The 19,560-nt window shown below is 49.1% G+C and overlaps 6 protein-coding genes across 6 annotated transcripts in view; 4 read left to right on the top strand and 2 right to left on the bottom strand.

Moving 5' to 3' along the window:
* Positions 1-3,220: 3,220 nt before the first annotated feature.
* On the bottom strand, positions 3,221-5,251 carry Pmar_PMAR020042 (hypothetical protein; the record flags this gene model as incomplete). The annotated part of the gene is made up of 5 exons (XM_002777907.1): positions 3,221-3,545; positions 3,593-3,765; positions 3,818-3,995; positions 4,039-4,208; positions 4,259-5,251. 5 exons carry the CDS (start codon positions 5,249-5,251, stop codon positions 3,224-3,226), a joined length of 1,836 nt encoding a protein of 611 aa, XP_002777953.1. The 3' UTR covers positions 3,221-3,223.
* Positions 5,252-12,181: 6,930 nt separating this feature from the next.
* Pmar_PMAR020041 (hypothetical protein) lies at positions 12,182-12,760 on the top strand (the record flags this gene model as incomplete). Its single annotated transcript, XM_002777906.1, has 5 exons — positions 12,182-12,325; positions 12,370-12,409; positions 12,462-12,564; positions 12,609-12,672; positions 12,713-12,760. The coding sequence occupies 5 exons, from the start codon at positions 12,182-12,184 to the stop codon at positions 12,758-12,760; spliced, it is 399 nt and encodes a 132-aa protein (XP_002777952.1).
* A 98-nt stretch (positions 12,761-12,858) lies between these two features.
* On the top strand, positions 12,859-13,482 carry Pmar_PMAR020040 (vacuolar ATP synthase 16 kDa proteolipid subunit, putative; the record flags this gene model as incomplete). Its single annotated transcript, XM_002777905.1, has 3 exons — positions 12,859-12,967; positions 13,015-13,203; positions 13,250-13,482. The coding sequence occupies 3 exons, from the start codon at positions 12,859-12,861 to the stop codon at positions 13,480-13,482; spliced, it is 531 nt and encodes a 176-aa protein (XP_002777951.1).
* A 1,597-nt stretch (positions 13,483-15,079) lies between these two features.
* Pmar_PMAR020039 (hypothetical protein) lies at positions 15,080-15,627 on the top strand (the record flags this gene model as incomplete). Its single annotated transcript, XM_002777904.1, has 3 exons — positions 15,080-15,192; positions 15,236-15,321; positions 15,533-15,627. 3 exons carry the CDS (start codon positions 15,080-15,082, stop codon positions 15,625-15,627), a joined length of 294 nt encoding a protein of 97 aa, XP_002777950.1.
* A 1,500-nt stretch (positions 15,628-17,127) lies between these two features.
* Pmar_PMAR020038 (golgi reassembly-stacking protein, putative) lies at positions 17,128-17,799 on the bottom strand (the record flags this gene model as incomplete). Its single annotated transcript, XM_002777903.1, has 1 exon — positions 17,128-17,799. One exon carries the CDS (start codon positions 17,797-17,799, stop codon positions 17,128-17,130), a length of 672 nt encoding a protein of 223 aa, XP_002777949.1.
* Positions 17,800-19,325: 1,526 nt separating this feature from the next.
* The window catches only part of Pmar_PMAR020037 (hypothetical protein), a gene marked incomplete at both ends in the record, with an annotated part of 2,468 nt that continues 2,233 nt past the window's right edge, over positions 19,326-19,560 (top strand). Inside the window, 2 exons of the mRNA XM_002777902.1 lie at positions 19,326-19,395; positions 19,440-19,504. Coding sequence (XP_002777948.1) covers positions 19,326-19,395; positions 19,440-19,504 — 135 coding nt within the window. The remainder of the gene's footprint in view (positions 19,396-19,439; positions 19,505-19,560) is intronic.

Genomic DNA, 19,560 nt, shown 5'->3' with positions numbered 1-19,560 from the left:
AATATGGCGCAATGCGCCATTGGCGCATTGGACGTAGCTTATCGTTGGTTCTGTCGAAAGCGGCGCTTTCAAAGCGCCTGTATTCGAGAAAATACGTTATAGTCTAACTTGGGATTCCTACTACCTAACAATACCGGTGTTCTCCAAGAGAGGAACTATGTTGTTCAACAATGACTGACTCCGTCAGTGCGGTTATTTCCTTTGATTCACAAACGCTGACTTGTCCTAACGTTGATCGCAATAAAAGGCTCATAAGATCATCTGGAAGCATGAAAGCTACTAGCGATGACTGAGTACTGCCCACATGGCACAGGCGGCGTCCTAGGAAGAAAACTATGGTGCGGAAAGTCCACAAATCACAAGTGAATTACACTGCCAGATAATCTCGTCTGTAGACCTAGAACGGCAAACTTCCGAGGAGTCCTCGGCGAGGACCGTCTCGATTGATGACAATAACGGCATTGCCGTTACGGCAAGAGGAGATGTGGGACGATCGAATAGCGGCTTTGCTATTCACCGGGTGAGAAAACAGACGGTCTGCTGCTGAGTGACCTGGTCACTGTGACCATACAACTCATTAAAGTTTCAATGAAGGTCAATTTATTGGGCTAGGTCGACAAACGAGCGAATGGTTTGTGTTGTGGTTGGGGGGTGTTGGATCGATTAATATCCAGTTACCGGAAGCATTGACTTTCCGGTTGAAACGATCCTAGAAGTTCTCAGTTTGTAGAGACCAGAGTGTGCTTTCAGGACCGTGGAGTAGCTCTCAACCGGACTGAACTAACATGTGAAATAGCATTGGATAAAGTCAGAGCGGAAAAGGGCTATGGTCTCGATGGCAGTTCAATGAAGGAGCATAAAAATATATGGCTAAGACGGAAAGCGGGTGAAAATTCGAACCGCCGAATTACTATAAACAATTAATTACGCGCTCGGAAATCACACAAATATCGGATGCCTCGCATTGAGGCAAGCGACCCGGGCCTTCCCTCGTGAGAACAAGAGATATGGGGTTGATATAACCGATGGTCGTATCGCTCAGATCGGAAGCGACAGTTCATGCTTCCAGGAAGCTCCTCCAACCAGTGGTGGTGATGATATTCTAGCTCTCTCTCACAAGCCTCTGTGCTGAGCTCTGCATTACGGGATCAGCAGCTTCCCTATTCCGGCAAAGGGCAAGCTCACAAGTTGTGAGTCACAACTCCTAGCAAAAGCATCTGAGCACCCTCGGATTTATCATGGAGTGAAAATGAGGCAACAGTATTGTGAAAATGAAGATACCCCCATTCAGGGATCAGCACTGAAGTCGGGCCGGGCTCGGCCCAAGACGGGTCATGCTCCTGCCGGTGGGTTGTTTGCACTCATTTTGTTTATTCCAATGCTAAGGGGTTTTCTCTCTGTGTGCTTTGATGTTTAATAAACTCTCTTTATGCTTGGTTTACTCTGGCTTTGCAGGTAACACCAACAAAGAACTCAGCGAGATCTCCCCGGAATCCTTTCTTATGGGCAGCAGCCTTTCAGACTGAAAGTTTCAGTGAAGAGCTTAGCGAAGAACCAACTCCACTGGAGTTACTCCAGCGGTTCTTTTCAACTGTATCAATTCGACGTGGGTGGGCAGCCTCTCGCATCCAATGCTGTACCGAATTATCACAGTCAGCGGTATGCTAAACTACGCTATATTCAATATAGCATTCACCTCAAATTCACCCAATATACATAGATATTCGCCGAAAACAGAGAGCTAATCATTTTTTCGCTTCCAATGGTAACGACTATTATAGGGAGTACAAAACAGTGTTACACAGTTTGCAGGATTAGGACCGGGCTCTCGGCCAGGAAGTTCTGTCGGAAGATGGAGTCGCACCCGCCGCCCTCCGAGCAGTGGGCATATGAAAGCCGCAAGATGACGAATACTGAGGCTGATCTCAACTGTGTTCCTCTTCAACGCATGAAAATGTGACGGTTTAGAGATCCTGTCAGTGTGATATGTAGCGAGTCTCAGTGGTCACTGCGTGAACATGAGGACTGTCGAACCCTCGGTTCCCCCAGAAGCTGGGCCAGGCACTGCGGGTACAGTGGAGCCAATTCAACTGGTGAGCCTAACAACAACATTACTGTTATTTCTCATCGCTCTCGGTCGACCGTGTTGTCTGGATCTGCGAAGAGACAGCTCGTATCACAGCTTCATGACAGGCCATGTCGACCGGATGCGATCTCAATCAGTTTGCGCTGCAAACTTTGCAGACTAGAACGGTGGGAGGCCATAATCAGTAAAGTCGGACTTTCTCCCGAGGTATTCGGTTATTACCACTGATTTACGGAAGGGTCGTCGGCAGGGAACGGGGGAAGCTCCTCAAGGGGGTACAGGATATACGATTGTCTCGGACCGAGTCGCGGAAGATATGGATCTCTCAGAACTTGACCGCTATTCGGGTGACCGTTTCACCTATTTGCGTATTCTCATATTTCCTGGCGCTCCAGGCATAATAACAGGTGATGGCGGAGATAAACTTCATGCTCCCGACTGATGCCAGCATGTGTACTGAGCTCATAAATTGCCGTTTTCTTCCCTCTCGAGACGATGTTCGGGTTGTCAGTTTGCGCTCGTGAGGGCAGTAGAGGATTGTGTTGCAGCGATGAGAACTGTGGTGTGCGGCATTTCACTCATGTCTTGATTTGGGTCATGCGTCAACTGATCGCTTCGCTCAACAAGCCTTGAGTTAGTCAAGAGCGTCGATGCTTTTTGAATGAAAGTTTTGGTGAGGATCTGGAGCAGTGTTTACAGCTAGGCTTCCTATATCAATCGTTTTGGTTGAAGTCTCTAGTGTTGCTCTTACCTAGGAAAATGGTCGTCATTAGTCAACCGGGTTGGGGGGGGCAGAGTGATTATGGATGTGGTTCTAGCAACGCATGGATCATCACCTTGCGTCTGGAGCAAGCTGACTCGCAGCCAGCTCAGACTGTCACCATACAGTAGTCAGTGACTGTTGCATGGTGCAATGGTCTATGAAAAAGGTACCCACTCCAGCTCTGACTGTACCTCTAGAAGCATGTGTCATCAGAGATAAACAATCTATATAGTTGTCTCTCAATGACTTTGCTTGAACCACATGACGTCAGCTTTCGTTGTTGTTGCTAGCCTTTCTTTCTTGTTCATACTATCACTAAACACAAAACCGCCACTTGTGTGTTGGTAGAAGATTCAAAATTATCAGCAATAATTTTACGTATGATTTACCACTCCTCCAGATATTCTACTGATACTAACTAAGCCGTTCATCAACCACTGCAGTCGAGCGTAAATAAATGATTGAAATTTCGGATTTGCGATACTAGACGAGGGCCAGCGTAGGGCATCTCCTGCCACCAGAGCCGCGCTCTCGACGAGCTCACCAAGGCCATTTTCTTCAAGCGAATAGAGCAACTTCAAGTCATCAGCTTCCGACCAAGCCCATGTGGGATCCTCCTTCCACATAGGCGGAGGACGACGAGTTTGAGCTACTATTCTTTGAGATACTCCTGCTAAATATACCGGATCACTTGTACTGAAAACAACAAGTAAATCCATGACATGCATCCGCCAAGACGGTACCTTAGCCTTTCGATAGTGAGTCTTATTAGATACAGTTGACCATATCGGCGCATGAAGTTCATGCCTTCACCCACCAGATAATCGTCAATAGCGGCACCATCAGGAAAATGTGAAGGGAATCTCCCATGGTTGCCCTCACTTCTAGCGATACTTGTTTCAATGTCATTGATAGTCTAAAAAAGAATCGTTTCGCTCCCAACTTTTCATATACGCTGAAGAGCTCACCTTGAGATAACGGAAGAACATAACTACGTAAGCGTCAAAGACGTGATGGGACAATCCTCGGAATTCAGGAGGAGAGCGTAACTGTGCTGCATGTGGTTGCTCTCTAGGGATGTAGAACCTCATAGCAAAATTGAAGAATTTCCGTCGAGCTTCCAGCGGGAAGAATTCCCATACCTCCCTGAAGAACAGTTTCCCACACGACATCAAGGCAATGTTCTCACTTCCCATGAATTTCGATGAGCTCCTTCACGCTTAATGACTCCCATGATGCAGGTACTCTTGCAATTGATACGGAATCACCATTAACACCGTATGGTGATGATGATGACGACGAGACACCAGTGTTGCTCGCCATTCGCTGTCCATAAGCCATATTGTGAGTAATACTCATCTGACAAAGGAGGATAACGACAAGTGCATTGATGCAGAAGTCCTACGTACCCCTCCTGGAGATGGATACACCATAGGTCGACCAGCATTCATCGCAGCCTGATTCCATGCTTCCCGGTTCGGCTCCGATGTGGCTACGTTCAAAGGAGACTCTCTTTGAGGAATGCCATTCTGAAGGTGCCTGGACAACGCTTCGCCTTCTCGGAAATTACTGGGCATGACCCGGCCCAACGGAAGCATCGAGGGAGAACCTTGAGTTTGGACACTCCATGGTTGTCGGGCCTCTTCCAAGAGAGCAGCGAGCACCTCGTAGATCTTATGGCTCTCCATACCTTTAACAAGCCTTGCACCATCATTCACAGCCAACAACAGGGTAGGGCGATCAGGACCTCGTACGAATTGACCAGGCCCCAGATATACATAAACATAGAACCCGGTAGTAGACAATGTGACACCCAGCAGGAGCTCTCCTTGAATAGGCTTATGAGGTGCTTGGTTTGAAGCAGCTTGTTGCGTCCCTAACGGGTATTGCGGCAATAAGTTAAATGATGAGCTTCCGGGAGAAGGTCGAGCTCGAGCATACGGATGGGCATAAGATCCTCGCATGGAGTTAGAAGGACGAGAATCCACTTCCAGGTTGCCAGGTAGTGACTCCCCAGTAGGCGGGTCGGAGTTCTTGCTGAGATTGGGAAATAAATTGAGTGCGTCAGCATAGAGTTGAAGCGTATCCGCTCTTCTGTTAACAGCACGACCTTGTCGCAGTCGCTCTACAGCCACAAGAGCGGCGCTCGAACCGAAGCGCATGTTTTCGAGATAGCAGGAGTGTAGAGCAGGATCGGACAGGATGTCGTAGGCGTTTTTGATAGTCTTGAAGAATTCTCCACAAGCTTGACCAGCTTTGGGAGACGCAGCTCCAGTAGTAGAGTTAGGATGAAACCTCAGGGACAGGTCGAGATACGCCCTCCTTATACGCGCATCATTAGCCGAAGGCGGGACGCCTAGGACTTCGAATAAGGTAGGCGGCTGCTGCAGTTTAGCATCCATGAGCGGGTCAGGAAGTGAACTACGGGAAAAGTAATTGGGGATGAGATCAATCAACACAATGCGGAGGTGAGGTGAAGACTAACGACGTCAATAACGTGTTCTTCTCTCCAGGTGATAAAACAACATCCGAGCGAGGTCCTTGGAACTTCTTCAACACCGAGTCTTTAGTCTCATAAAACCCGGAAAGGAAAAGCACAAATTCGCATGCAACACACACTGCACATTTGCGGGAGGCCCAATCGCATCAAAGGTCTTGGTGGTACCCCGCAGCCAGAAGATGCAAACGTCCTCTTAGTGAGCAGGACTCTCCTCATGATCAACAAGGAGCCGTCTCGGCCAAAGACAGTGCTGACCCTTTCCAAGAGGCGCACAATGCCCTCAGAGAGGTTCGCATACTAAAGCCTGCTCACAAAGCCCTCGCTTCCCGGGATTGTGCGGGAGTAGAACTCCCGCTAGGGATGATCAGACTTGAGACGCGGCTGATAGACTTCTGGGCCGCGTCGCGATTTTCCACAAGTAGAAGCGTGAGTAGCCACACCAAGTGTGGCGGAAACTCCACGACCATTTTCCAAGCTCAAACCTCCTCGTTTGACCAATCCCACAATCCGGAACTGATACTGCTAAAAAAAGTTTCACGCGACATGGTCACGTGAAAAGCAAGTGTCCGCACAATGTGACACCAACTAGCAAACTGCTTTGAGTGCGTTCACGCGTACCCACACGCTTTCAAAAATGCACACTGCTTGTCGGGATAGCTACTGAAGCCTCCTTCCCGTTGTTCATACGGTTCTCTGGTCCTTTTGATCACTTCGGCCGAGCTGCCAACACGATGTATAACCTGACAAACAATCAGTTCGGAGTGGGAGACGAAATAATGCACAAGGGAAACACAGATTTTGCGCGGGGGTTCTTGGCACAAAGAAATATGAAGGGGCTCACCATGGTTAGCGAGCACTGTATCTCCTCAGATCTCGACCGCCGACCATACCTGAGTAGAAACGACCTTATCCACGCGGCCTCGTCTGACCAGCTCAATCCATTTTCGTAAGGCACCAAGTTGGATTAGCCCTATGATATCTTCAACGTTGTAGCTCGGTGATGTCAAGGTAGATGAGAAGAGGTCCTTCTGACCATCATAGCAGCTGTAGCCTCCTCCGAACCAATAGAGTCGATGCTCGCTACTGAGACGTCTTATCCATCCCGCCTCGTGCGCTCCGGACGAGTCATCAATAGCGCCTTCAGCGCTATAACAGGAGCCCGAGGGGTCAATGAAGCACCAGTCGCTTGCACCGTGATAGGGCCATCGGTCAGTGCTACACACAAGGCCGTCAGACGACCGGGACGGGGCTTCTCGGAAGATAGGAATGTAAGAAGAGGATCCCAACTGCTCATTTGTGGTAGCTGCTGATGGAAAACCATCCTCGAGCGGTTGTTCACCTGAGCGTCACGGGATAGTCGAGCTACAACGGCAATCTGCGCACAAGAGCAATACGCCACACAATCGGACAACACAACGGAGTGAGAGGACAGGAAGAAGCATGTCACGACCACTTGTAGAAATTATGAACCAAAAAAGGACCAACCACTAGGACAGCAGGAACGAGTGGCCGCCAGTAGAATAGAGAGAAAGCTCTGAGCCTTCTCCCCTCACATGTGCCTTGCCGAACTCTGTGGCACACGGCAGCGCACAACTACACGTACCTCCTCAACACCAGCCTATTCCTCGTTGTCTCATCAGGCGCTACTGAAGCTTTCCTTACAGTCTTCGGCAGAGGGCGCAGGGGAAGAGGATGGACGAATCCTATATAAGCTGTGGAAACTGACAGGAGTTTTGTCACAGGACCTTGCAAATGCTCCAAGAACGACCGTCAGACCGCTGTCTCTCAACTCGGTCGTCGACGGAGCTGAGAGACAGCCACCGTTAGGAACCGTCGAACAGTATGGAGCTGCTTCCTAGTGCTCACCTACCTCGAGGAGAAACACCGCCCTTCACTGATGCCCTAGAGGCCGTAAAGGCGTAGATAAACGATTGGGGACAGTCTGACGAATTCACACAGTGAGGGATGAAATGGTGAGTGAATCAAACGCATCCGCGAGAGCTCACCCAGCCCTGCATGCTGAGCGATCGTCATAGACGTCATAGGGTAGACGACAAGCTCAACAAAAACAACAACAAGGGTAAGTCCACCTCGTCCTGAGTAACCAGAATTTCAAAGCCATGAGTTACCTCCTAAACTCGTACAAGTCGAGCCTTCTAGCCGTGGAGTCCGATGTACCATCGTTCATTAGGGAAAAGCAGAACAGTTGTAGGAAATAGAGCAATGCAACAAGTAGCACACACGCCCACAAAGCTACTCCAAGTGCGTGCACGTGCAAACATTTAGGAAGACAGATGAACCCAGCATGAATGACGACGCGAAGGAGAAGTGACGCCAGGGACGCTACTGCTGGTCCACAAATCTCATGATCAACTCGTTGGTAGGTAGCATTGCGACTCCAATGAGCATTCCGCGTGTGACCAGCACCAATACGACCAACCAGAAATGTGCACCTTGAGAGTGTAGCTGTTCCGAAACACATAGATTCCTACAAGAGGGGAATTGCGAGGGGCGGTCCATGGCGCACAAACGGTTGAGCAAAATTTACATGGTGCCCCCTCCGACAAGCAGACAACACACTGTATGCCAATACTATAGGTGTCCCCAGTGATAAAAGCACCGTGTTGAGCTTCGTGGACAAATCACGGTTACAGGAAACGAACGGGAGCGTGAACCGGTGGGAGACAGCCTGTCTCAGACAGGGCGTTTCACGAACGCACGTATAGCTTATAGGACTTTTGAACGCATGCACACCATCATACGAGGACAACCATAAGTTCGAGGTGGAGCGGTAGCAAGCCAAACCTTGGAGAAAATACTAACAGCATTATCCCTTACGGCCACCAACCTGTGTACCAGTAATGCACATTATAGTCAAGGTATGAAGACTCATGCTATCAAAGATACTCAGAGGTAGCGGGACGAGTAGCCACAGCACGACTTACCAAACTCCACCGTCAGCGTGTGCTTCGCCATTCATCGTGCTATCCGTGACCGACGAGCTGGCCGTCGTCTACTCGATGTGTGGAGAGATTTGCTCCCAACCTGATCAGAGAGGGCGGACGACAGTTCAGTGAGGCAATGGCTCTCGCCGAGGCTCTGCCTCTTGTCCGTTGAAAAAAAGGAGGTGCACCTTCAGCGCAATTATTGGGACGTAGCACTGGAGAATCGATGATGATAATGATGGGAAGACTCGGAAACAGACGAGAGGTGTCCTGTCACACGTGGCATGGGAGTATGAACTGTATTTTCACGCAACTTGCGTGCAGCCCAGCGAGGTGGCGTGACGGCGTGATGCGCGACACGAATAGATTAGCCTCAACACGTGCTCCACGTGGCGCGTGTCCAAGGCGTCACGCTAATATTATACAGTCCATCTCAGAAATGGTAAAAGCCTCATAATAATAATAAGTTCAGCGTTACGATGCATCAGAAGCATAAATGTTTGTATTCGCAAGCCTCGAACCCGTCTATCTGAACCTGGGCCGTGACGTTCCCTTCTGTGTTGGTGACTGGCCCTGCCTCCTCACCCGCATAGACTCCTTCTGCTACACGAATAATGGTCTGGTTCGATTATAACGTGAGCCTCAACGTCCAATAACTTTACCGTAATCACTGCATTTCCTAGGGCGCTGAATTCCACTTCTCTAAGGCGATCGCCTCTCTCTGCTACTGTCGGGTTCTCGTCGCTCTGATGTGCTCTTCTCATAAGACACAATCCACCACTGTATTATCAATACGCCCCTGTCATACCATCTATCAGTAGTAGTAGAACTCGACTGAGCAGGGCTTGTGGGGAGCAATCGACCCGAGTGGTCCAGCGGTCAGGCCGCGTAAACTCCCTTGAAAACGAAAACAATACTCAGAATAAGCGTGGCTCAACGAGAACATGACGACGTCAGCCGGACACTGTTGCCATGGAGACTTCGATCCCTTCGGAGCTCTCGATAGCCGTACTACTACTACTACTACTACTACTACTACTACTACTACTACTACTACTACTACTACTACTACTACTACTACTACTACTACTACTACTGCTACTACTGCTACTATTTTTCCTCTATTACTACCACTACAACGGCGTATTCAATCTTGACATGCTTCCAAACTACGCCAGCTTCAACCGTCGAATTCTTTTCCCTTCACCTTCACAGAAGGCCCCATCCCTGCACCTATAAACGGTAGAGAGTATCGTCAGGGCAACATGGCATTTCCCTGAGGACAATTGCTACATTAGTCTCTACTTAACCCAAGCACTAAAGGACCAAGAGGAATCTTCTATAATAGGTTTATGAGGTATCTCCCTTGCCCTACTAAACGAAGTGGATGGTCCCCCATGCTCCACTATAGAGGTCGCGGTCTCGGGCTTCCCCTGAACATAGTAGCTGTATCGGCAGCATCCTGGACAGTCGTGCCATCACTACACAGCTGTTCAATGTCGTGTATGCCGCAACTACCTCTTCCCTGCTCTTGCGATGGTGCTCACCTGCTCCCCGCGATTTAATATCTCTGTCACTCATCGAGCGTTGAAGCTCCTCATGAGGTCAACTAGAATGACACCGTTCAGAATAGGAACTGGTCCATCGACTATTAGGACGAACGATGACATTGGATATTTGAAATTTTCGAGGTGAGAAGCCGTCACCTGAGGCTTCGGTTTCTCACTGGCCGCTTCTCCCTCTCTCCTGCGGTCGTCGTCCTAACACCCACTACAGAAACCAGAGCTTGTAGGCAAACGCAAACTCTCTAGTTAATGAAGAGTCGTACAGACGATAGACTCTCATACTCCAAACACAACCGATTAGCACTTGTGAAAAGCTGACTTGTTTGATCGTATTCAAGCGGGAATAGCATAGGAATAGCTCAATATTTCAATTTTTATGTCAGCGCGGAGATTGTATAAGGTGATGAGCGTTTACCCAGCGTTCGAGAAGCGTTTCACATCAACACGATGCAGTGATGAAAGAGAACAGCATTTCTCGGCATTTACCAAAACTGATTGACTTTAAACTTTCAACTCCGTCCAACCACAAGCTTTGAAGCATCGAGGGAGAACCTTGAGTTTGGACACTCCATGGTTGTCGGGCCTCTTCCAAGAGAGCAGCGAGCACCTCGTAGATCTTATGGCTCTCCATACCTTTAACAAGCCTTGCACCATCATTCACAGCCAACAACAGAGTAGGGCGATCAGGACCTCGTACGAATTGACCAGGCCCCAGATATACATAAACATAGAATCCGGTAGTAGACAATGTGACACCCAGCAGGAGCTCTCCTTGAATAGGCTTATGAGGAGCTTGGTTTGAAGCAGCTTGTTGCGTCCCTAACGGATATTGCGGCAATAAGTTGAACGATGAGCTCGACCTCACTGTGTGAACATACTCTCCCTAGAGAGGGGCATAGTCAACTCGATTAGAAATGGAGCTGTCGTGGAAGAACATTTATATACGTTGTCCTCGCCATTTCACACTGCAAAGATCCGTATATATACTCGCTCGCCTAAGAGTGAAACCGTTGCCGTGTAGTAGAACATGGAATGTGATAAAAAAGTAAGATTATACTTTGCATCAACTCCCTTGTGGAACTGTGTTCTCATTCATCATGGCATGCGATGAACAGCCCAACGTTTAACATGGTAGGTTATACGAGTCCTTGATCATTTACTTAAACCAGTTGGACAAATAGTCAGAAACCGCCGAGGAACGGGCGGGAACATAGCAGAATCAATCGGAGTTAGAGTAAGTGATGACACCTTTGTTTACCCCATGTTCATTGAATCACTTCTGCCGTTCATCGTATTATACGTGTGAGGAGCGATTTTAGAAAAGACTCAGAGTTTCAAAATTGGTCTACAGAACAACGCCTTGATCAGGTTGCCGAATGGACGAGTGATTCTGGAAGCGTTTCTGAAAAAAGATTTAAAAATCGTTTCCCACCTCGCAATCAATGGAGACGATTTTGAAATGTGAAAAACGATTTCGAAAACGCGCGGACGCATTTTTGAACACTTCAGAAGTGACTCTGGAAACTTTTCCGGGGGCATTTCCAGAATCGATTCTCTAAAAAATGATTTTTCAATATCGATTCTGGAGCCGAGACTCAAAATATATTTTTTATCAGCCTTGGATTTTCCCCCAGTTACCAACTATTTATCGACCGGCTCCTGCTACAGCTTCTTCAACTCCGACACCCCCATCAACTGATATGACTAACTTGCCTAAGCCTTATGAAGTCTGGCTCATCCGCAAGTTCCCTAATCCCAAGAAGTCTGAAATGCCTTTCGAACCCGTGTTGATTTTCGATCGAAAGGTTCCTTATCATACGAGCAATACATGATTAGATCGTCACGTTTCACTGCTCTTAAGGAGGTGGCCGAGGCCATCGATCGACCTCTTCTTCTGGTTCAAACGACCCCTGTTCCAAGAGCTTCGTCATTGCAACTTTTTCTAGTGGAAACTAAATTATACACGTTTGACATGGTATATTGTACGAGCCATAGGTGAAACGCAGTCAACAGAAAAGGGAGGGAGAGCGCCAGTCTAGAGGTACTGTCGTAGACTCTTGCCGTCTAACTCTACCGATCGAGGAAGAGCTCTGCACCATCATTGCGACCAGTCGATTGAAACGGTCCTTAATAACGAGCAATACATGATACAGCAGTCACGCTCTAAGGCTACTGCCCTTAATTATCGTCGCTCTCATTCGACCGACGATTCTTAAGCCCGAGTGCGTGTCTAACTTGAAAATCTTGAACACTTGCATTTCCTCAAAAGTTCATTCTGTTTCCACTATTCAGCTTATCACTTTAGCCGTAGCTCGGCAAGGCATGTCCCAAGCCGTTCCTTCACAATTCCCTCTGTCGTTCTTCTTCTCCTCGACCACTCAGCAGGGAGCTGCCCCTTCCCGCCGTGGTCGTCACTCTCTCGAGACGCCTGTGCCTGATGTCAACACTAGGGACCTGCAAGAAAAGGTTCGCGACTGTCGAGTATTTTAGTCTCTTTTTTTACTATTCAGATCGTCAAGTGTTTGCGCCTCCCCGACAGGACCTACCTCTGTAAGGGGTGTATGCGTTGGCCTTTTTTCGTGTCTTGTCGTCGCGTTGCCAGATTCTCAAGGGGTTGGCTTGGCTCCAGCAGCGGCCCGTGAAGATCTATGGAGAGGTCTGATGCACACTATTCCCGTTGTGGAGGTGGACTGGCAGCAAGGCCGGTGGAATCAGCGCTAATCCCGGGGAGTTTTTACCTTTTTGCCAGGTCGTTCCATCTCGATTATGATGAACGTAATTCTCAACCACCTCAACCAGTCTCTTCAGAAGGGGTAGGTTTTTTGGTATTTAGTCTCAATAGATTTCCATCAGAGTGATACTCAGCAAGCCGGGAGCTCAACTGCGGGAGCACCTGCATAGATGCATGGTTCTTGTAAAAAATTCAGTTTTGTGTTGGGCTTGTATTTCCTCGGAAAATAGTCTCTTTTTAGTAGAAGTTTTTTCTTGCTATTGTTAACATGTTCGCCGCATCTACCGCTCTCGCCGCTTGCGAGCCCAGCTCGGCCTTCTTCGGCTTCATGGGTATCACCGCTGCCATCAGTTTCGCCAACCTCGGCGCTGCCTACGGTGAGTCTCCCTATCTTTAGTCGGTCTGATTCAACTCTGTTGTCCAGGTACTGCCAAATCTGGTGTTGGTATTTGCTCCATGGGCGTGATGAGGCCCGACCTGGTGATGCGTTCCATCATTCCTGTGGTTATGGCAGGTGTGTTGGGAATCTACGGTCTTATCACCTCCGTCATCATTAACGGTAAAATGGATACTCCCGCTACCTATTCCCAGTATTCTGGCTATGCCCATCTTGGTAAGTCGTAAAGCTGAGAGTATAAGTATTTTGATTTTAATCGTAGGTGCGGGTCTCACTGTTGGTCTCTCGTCCCTCGCCGCTGGGTTGGCCATTGGTATTGTCGGTGACTCTGGTGTTCGTGCTAATGCCCAGCAGCCCAAGCTCTTCGTGGGGATGATCTTGATCTTGATCTTCGCTGAAGCTTTGGGCCTTTACGGTCTCATTGTTGGTCTTGTTGTTGCCTCCACTGCTACTGAGAAGGGCGCTGGCCTCTGCAGCTCGTTCGCTCCTCAATAGGTCGTCTTCCTCCTCCTGTCACCACATCAGTCACCGCCCTAAGGGTGGTGACTGTGTTGAAGAGCGATTCGAGTTGAATCTGCTGGTTCTATTCCCTTTATACGATTACTGTAGTGATGATGTTGTACGCGAATTCTGGACGGGTCTAGTGTGGTTGAGAATTGGCAAGTACTACTTCGTCGAAGTGAACTGCTGAGCAGTATGTGTCGACTACAACAGGCTTTATTGCGTTTGTTAATATATGAAAAAAATATTTTTTATTTTACGTTTCTTCGGAAAGATATTGAGAATGGCGATTGAGTCTTCGCCATCAGGTACGGTTACTATATCGGGCGGCTGAGTGGGAAGATATGCACATGGTCAACTACAGATGTGGTATACAAAATGAAAATTTGGTGAAAATTTTGGGAAATTCTTATTGGTTTGAAACCAATTCGGTAGAAGTGTACAGAAAACAATGGCTTCTGTACGCTTCTACTCGACCTTGTATATAAACTTCTATAATCAGTGAGGAAACTCCTGAATTCAGAAATGCTCAGTTCTTCCTATTCCCAGAGTTTCCTGGCAGCAGTGTTGGAGAAATATATTTTTGCTCTCCTCAGCTGAGTCACCTAGTTATAGAAGTTTATATACGAATTCGGGTAGGAGTGTACAGAAACTGATGAGAATTCCTGTCGAATTGTTCTCAGAACTTCCGCAGTTGTCACCAACACGTATGTGCTCGTTGCTCCGCACTGCCATGTGGGATGTTCGGCGCTGATCTATTCAAGGGGGAGTGGACAACATCATCTCGATTTTGGCAATCAAAACTTGTTGTTGGTGGTAGACCTGGGCTTGGGTACAACATGGCACGTCGCGCGCAGTGAGCTTGAAATTTTCACTATCCCTGCTAAGGATAGACTTGTAATAATGTATAATAGATATAAGGTCAATCTATTATATAGTTATACGTTATTAATGGTATGGTTATTTACTATGGTATAATCCATCGAGGTAATCATATAATTAGGACTAAGTCTGGCTGAGCATGCCTGGAGTGTGCAGCTGTTAGATTCATCGGTGTCAAAGTAGACCAACTCAATACCAGTCGATTAGGGAATGATGATTATGATACTCCCAAATCTATCTTGGGATTGTCCAGCATGCTTGGTGGCGGTTACAAGTATCCAATGGCGAGCGAAGGATAAAATGAAAGATATGAATAACGCACACAGAAGATACTACTGGGCAATAGGTTGAAATAGGTTAATTATTATTTAGATATCCTCGGTATCTTACAAGCCGGGAGACCACGGGTCTGGCTCGTGTGCTGGATAGTGGCTACATGCAATTCTACTGCTTTTATTTCCTTCACATTTTTCTCTTATATTAGCGCATTATGCGCTGCGCATATCGAACTCACTTTTAGTTGGATTTTTCCCATGTCGAGTTCTGCTGCTGCTGCTGCGAACCGGACTGTCGGCGGAAAGTAGTATTACTATTGAGGAAAGAGTAGAAATCCTACATGTGTTTAGTAAGAAGCACGATCCATCGAAACCGCCACGCTCCGATGATCAATATCGGTACTTTTCTTCGATGTCTGCGATCATAGTTCGAAATGCAACTTCGTGTCAGCGCCCAAGGGCCCGGGCAATACGTGTACGTCGACCAGGCTGGGTCTGCACATGCATTAAATCAGCAACAGACCGAGCATGCTGCAGCGATATACGGGTGAGTGGTTGACGTGCAGTGGGAGGAACGCTTTTGCGAATAGGGCGTATCCTACTTATGCGACTGTTGGCAATGGGGGCACTCCGTATGGCAACTACTATGACGGAGGAGGACTTGGGAATCCTTACGGTAGTAGAGGCTCGGCTTCAGGCTCACATGAGCTTCTGAGAACTTTTGAGTTGTCTCGCGTCTTTCTCTAAACAGTGGAGTTTCATCTATTGTACGTGAAGTGGCGTAAAACTCTGTGAAAAACGCGATATTCGCGCTATGCAGAGGTCGCAAAAATTTCATATTACGGTCGTGAAACTCCACTGAGTAAAATTTGTAATTTTTGGTCCAGGCATTTCTGGTATCGAAACCGAAGCCGAAAAGGAGGCCAAGAATCGTTATAGAGCTGGAGCGAGAAAATGCAAGAGGAGTGGTATGTGTTGCTGATGATACCGTCTTGAGACTCGATACCTACCGGATAGTTGCTTTAGCAGTATTTTGATAATTCCGGATGCCTGTGGTCTTCATATGCATTGCTTGTTGTTATCACTCACAGAAGAGAGTCGCGTTTTATACTATAGCGCTACTACTATGTACAGTATAGTTTTATCAACGTACTCGATATGGTCATCGCTCCACAGCTACCAGACGGTAGGGGGTATGCTAGCAAATTTTCGATAAGCTCAATCTTAGTAGGTTGTGAGTTATTCAACTTTGTAATAAGAGGAGTATCGTCTTGAATGTTGGGGGTCACTTACGAGGCGGTAAACCACGTTGTCGAATCAGTTTGCTCGTGGAATTCAATCATGAGATCTTTGCGGTTGGCGTGGTATGCGCTGTTGTTAATTTTGCAAGAACATGACATGTTCCCCGTGATGGGCAGGAGGAGCTCTTGTTTATTAAATTGGTTGCTATACACTTATACCAAAATTTCCATGTAAACCTCTATAACGAGAAATTTGCTGAGCTCAGATGAGGAAACCAAACATAAAGCTCTAGAAGTACTCGGAGCCTCTCAAAGTTGTTTGTGTGTCTTCTGATGTCCTTCGCTCCGCCTCGTCGAGATCGATCTATGCTTGCCCGGGAGCTGGCGAAGGAAGTCGGCGCTCATATCCTCCTCGCTGGAGGGGTAGTTGAGCGGGAGACGATACTTATGAAACTCAACGAGATGCTTCGGAAAACTCATGAGAGCTCATGCGAGTATTCGTCCTAACACAGTCTACCTAGCCAGAGAGCTCATTTATGTTTAGGAAGGACGCCATTTCTGAATCGGCAATCACCGCGACTTCTCACCCGCATCAGGCAGAGGCCACCTTCCGAGTTGCCCTGAGGTCGATCCTGAGGGCTCTCAATAGTAGAGACTCGATGGAGAGGCTGGAGGAGAGTAAAATCCCTGAAATAATCTCCACATGTCAGCACGCCAGGTGGGCTCTTTCTTTCTCCCTCGTATCGGCCAAGAAGAAACTTCAATTTCAGGGGGTTGGATGACGTCATCGACCGCTACCTGAATGCTTTAACGTGTCGTCTTCTAAAGGCGCGCGAGAAGGTTCCGATAGCATCTCCTCCGACGCCATCACAAAGGCCAGGAGTAAAGACCGAGACGGCCCCATTGACGATGCCGAGGCGTGGCCGGGATCGCTATGATCAGCCTTTGGCTGTGCCGCCGAGGTTAGTGGTCCATAAGCCTCGTCGCAAGTCGCGTGCATCGAGTGAAGGCAAGAGTACTACCTCGACTGGTCGCGGACGGCCTCTGGGTAGTCGCAGTCGACCACGCAGGAGCGGTGATGTTCATGGCGACCAACCTAAAGCTCATGTCTGGGCAGCTCATTATGTCCAATATAGAGAATTGAGGGTTCAGGAGGTGCGGAGGGCGTGCGCTACGGCAGAGAGGGAGAATACGGTTCGAATGCATCATCACCAGCGTGTTAAGGACCGTATCGCCTCGCCTCAGACGACCGCAGTGGTCGGGGGCATTACGACGGAGGGGACTCCCTCTGTGTCCTCTACGATGATAACGAGGACACAGGAAGGGGGCACTCCGTTGGGGATGCCGGAGGAAGGGGGCACGTCGTTAGGGATGCCGGAGGAAGGGGGCACGTCGTTAGGGATGCCGGAGGAAGGGGACACGTCGTTGGGGATGCCGGAGGAAGGGGGCACGTCAGTAAGGATGCCGGAGGAAGGGGACACGTCGTTAGGGATGCCGGAGGAAGGGGGCACGTCGTTAGGGATGCCGGAGGAAGGGGACACGTCGTTGGGGATGCCGGAGGAAGGGGACACGTCGTTGGGGATGCTGGAGGAAGGGGGCACGTCGTTGGGGATGCCGGAGGAAGGGGGCACGTCGTTGGGGATGCTGGAGGAAGGGGGCACGTCGTTGGGGATGCCGGAGGAAGGGGGCACGTCGTTGGGGATGCCGGAGGAAGGGGGCACGTCAGTAGGGATGCCAGTAGAGAATACGAGACCATCGTCGCCTAGAGAGGGCTCTCCAGTGATGAGCCAATCAGAGCAGCTACCCTCGGGCGGCCTAGCAGTCACCGAAGGGGTCCATACTCCGCCACAGTCAGTCAGTATGCCGCTGGTTGTTGGTCTGAGTCGACTGCCCCAATCCAACACGGATGCCATTGGTGCTTCCGATGAGCGACAAGTCTCGAACAACCGGCAGGTTCCCAAATCGGTTCACCCGAAGGGGCCGACCCATAAGGCAGGGCCGAGACGATCCCACGTGGCCCGCAAGACTCTAAACTCGGTATATTGCCATTATGCGTCCCGCTTTTTCATCGACTCTCTGTCGAAGTCACTGAAACGCAGCAGTAGAGGGAAGAAATTCGGCAATAGAGCCGTTGAGTTTTCTCCCCGGGGGCCAGCAGCGAGACCCTTCCTTAAGGAGTCTCTGGAGGCAGACCACAATCCGCATGGGAGTCTTGAAATGAGGCGAAAGTCTCCCCCTGTCTGTTCGGTCCAGGCTGATGACTACAGTTGTGAAACCACAAGTGACAGCGAAAACCATATTTTCAGTGCCTCGAAAGTCAACCTGAGATCGGCACTCAGCAATCACCTCGAAAGTGATGTTGTTGCAACTCCGGTGTCATCATCTTCCGGAGAATTCTCAAGCGAAGAGGGCCCTGGTGACACGAGCCACCTCGGGGGGCAATCGGGCAACGCTACGTCGGAAGAGCCGGAAAGTGTTTTCTCAAATTTCGGTTCTAGCATGGCCGCCTTGGCGAGCAACTTCATGGAAAGCGTGGCAATTTCGGAAAGTCTTCATAGAGGAGAAACACGCGCCCCGACACAGACAGGCAGCCAGGGCTCAGGAGGCGACCAAGGAGATTCCGTTCTGGTTTCGCAAATCCCCGCGAGTGTCACCGCTTCGCGTGAGGCGATGCAATCGAGCAACTACTCGACAACTCCAGAATGCTCGATAGACCCACCCCGAAATGATAGTCGCAGTCAGAAGGGAAGTAGAGATGGTGCTCCTCACGAGAAAGGGATGCGGTTGAACAGTAAGGATGAGGACCCCGTGGGGCTCGTTGAGTTCACGGCGGACATGAGAGTTACCGAACCGCCTGGAGCCGAGCCCAAGAGGGATAGCCTTTCGACGAAGAGCGACAACTTTAGCATGGCTACTCTCAACGCTCCCTCCCAAGGCGGTCCCCATATAATTTCCAAATCGCTAAGCGGAGTGGTCCCAATGGTCAATGCTCGGGCATCACGTATCGGGGCCAGAAGTAGTAGGAAGAATGTGCATTCTAAAAAGACCTCTGTGGGCGCACCTCTGGCTATGGGCACACCCCAGCACTGTGATAGTGACTACGACAGCCCCCTTCGACAGTGAGGAGGTTTCCAAGGCATATGTAGGCTCCATGTTGTGGAGAATTCTCCGAACGACTCCATCGACTGCCCGGCAACGACGTATTCTGAATAGTTCGGGTTTTTACGGTAAAGGTTTTTGGTAGTCATCGCCTGTTCTTGTTAAGCGTCCGCCTATTGTCATATTTCAGCGCCCTGTAAGCACTGTCCTTCCTGCTGCTGTTGATGGTGTTCACCGAGAAAAGGCGTGGAGTTTTAGTCATCTTGAAATCTTGCCTTCACTTGCATTTCCTCAATTTTCTATTTTGACCTCGAAGTTTTATATTTTCCTTGTTGCAACTATGCAGCGGAAAGGACCGGCCGTCAGTGGCGTCCAGCAGAACCCTGCAGGGCCCCGTACCGCTTCAAGGGGTACTACTACGTCACAAGCCGAATACAGTATACCTTTCTCGTAGGTAACCCCAGCGGGCCTGGCATGGCGTTTGAGTTCGGCCCTGATGCTGGTCCGTATCGTGATCAAGTAGAGGTTTCTCAGGAGTTGGTCTCGATGGTTATTGGAAAACGAGGCTCTACTAT

This window comes from Perkinsus marinus (assembly GCF_000006405.1).
Source record: "Perkinsus marinus ATCC 50983 genomic scaffold scf_1104296950662, whole genome shotgun sequence".
Lineage (NCBI taxonomy): Eukaryota > Perkinsozoa > Perkinsida > Perkinsidae > Perkinsus > Perkinsus marinus.
Note: the sequence above shows the minus strand (reverse complement) of the source record. Positions and strands in the feature narration are given on the sequence as shown.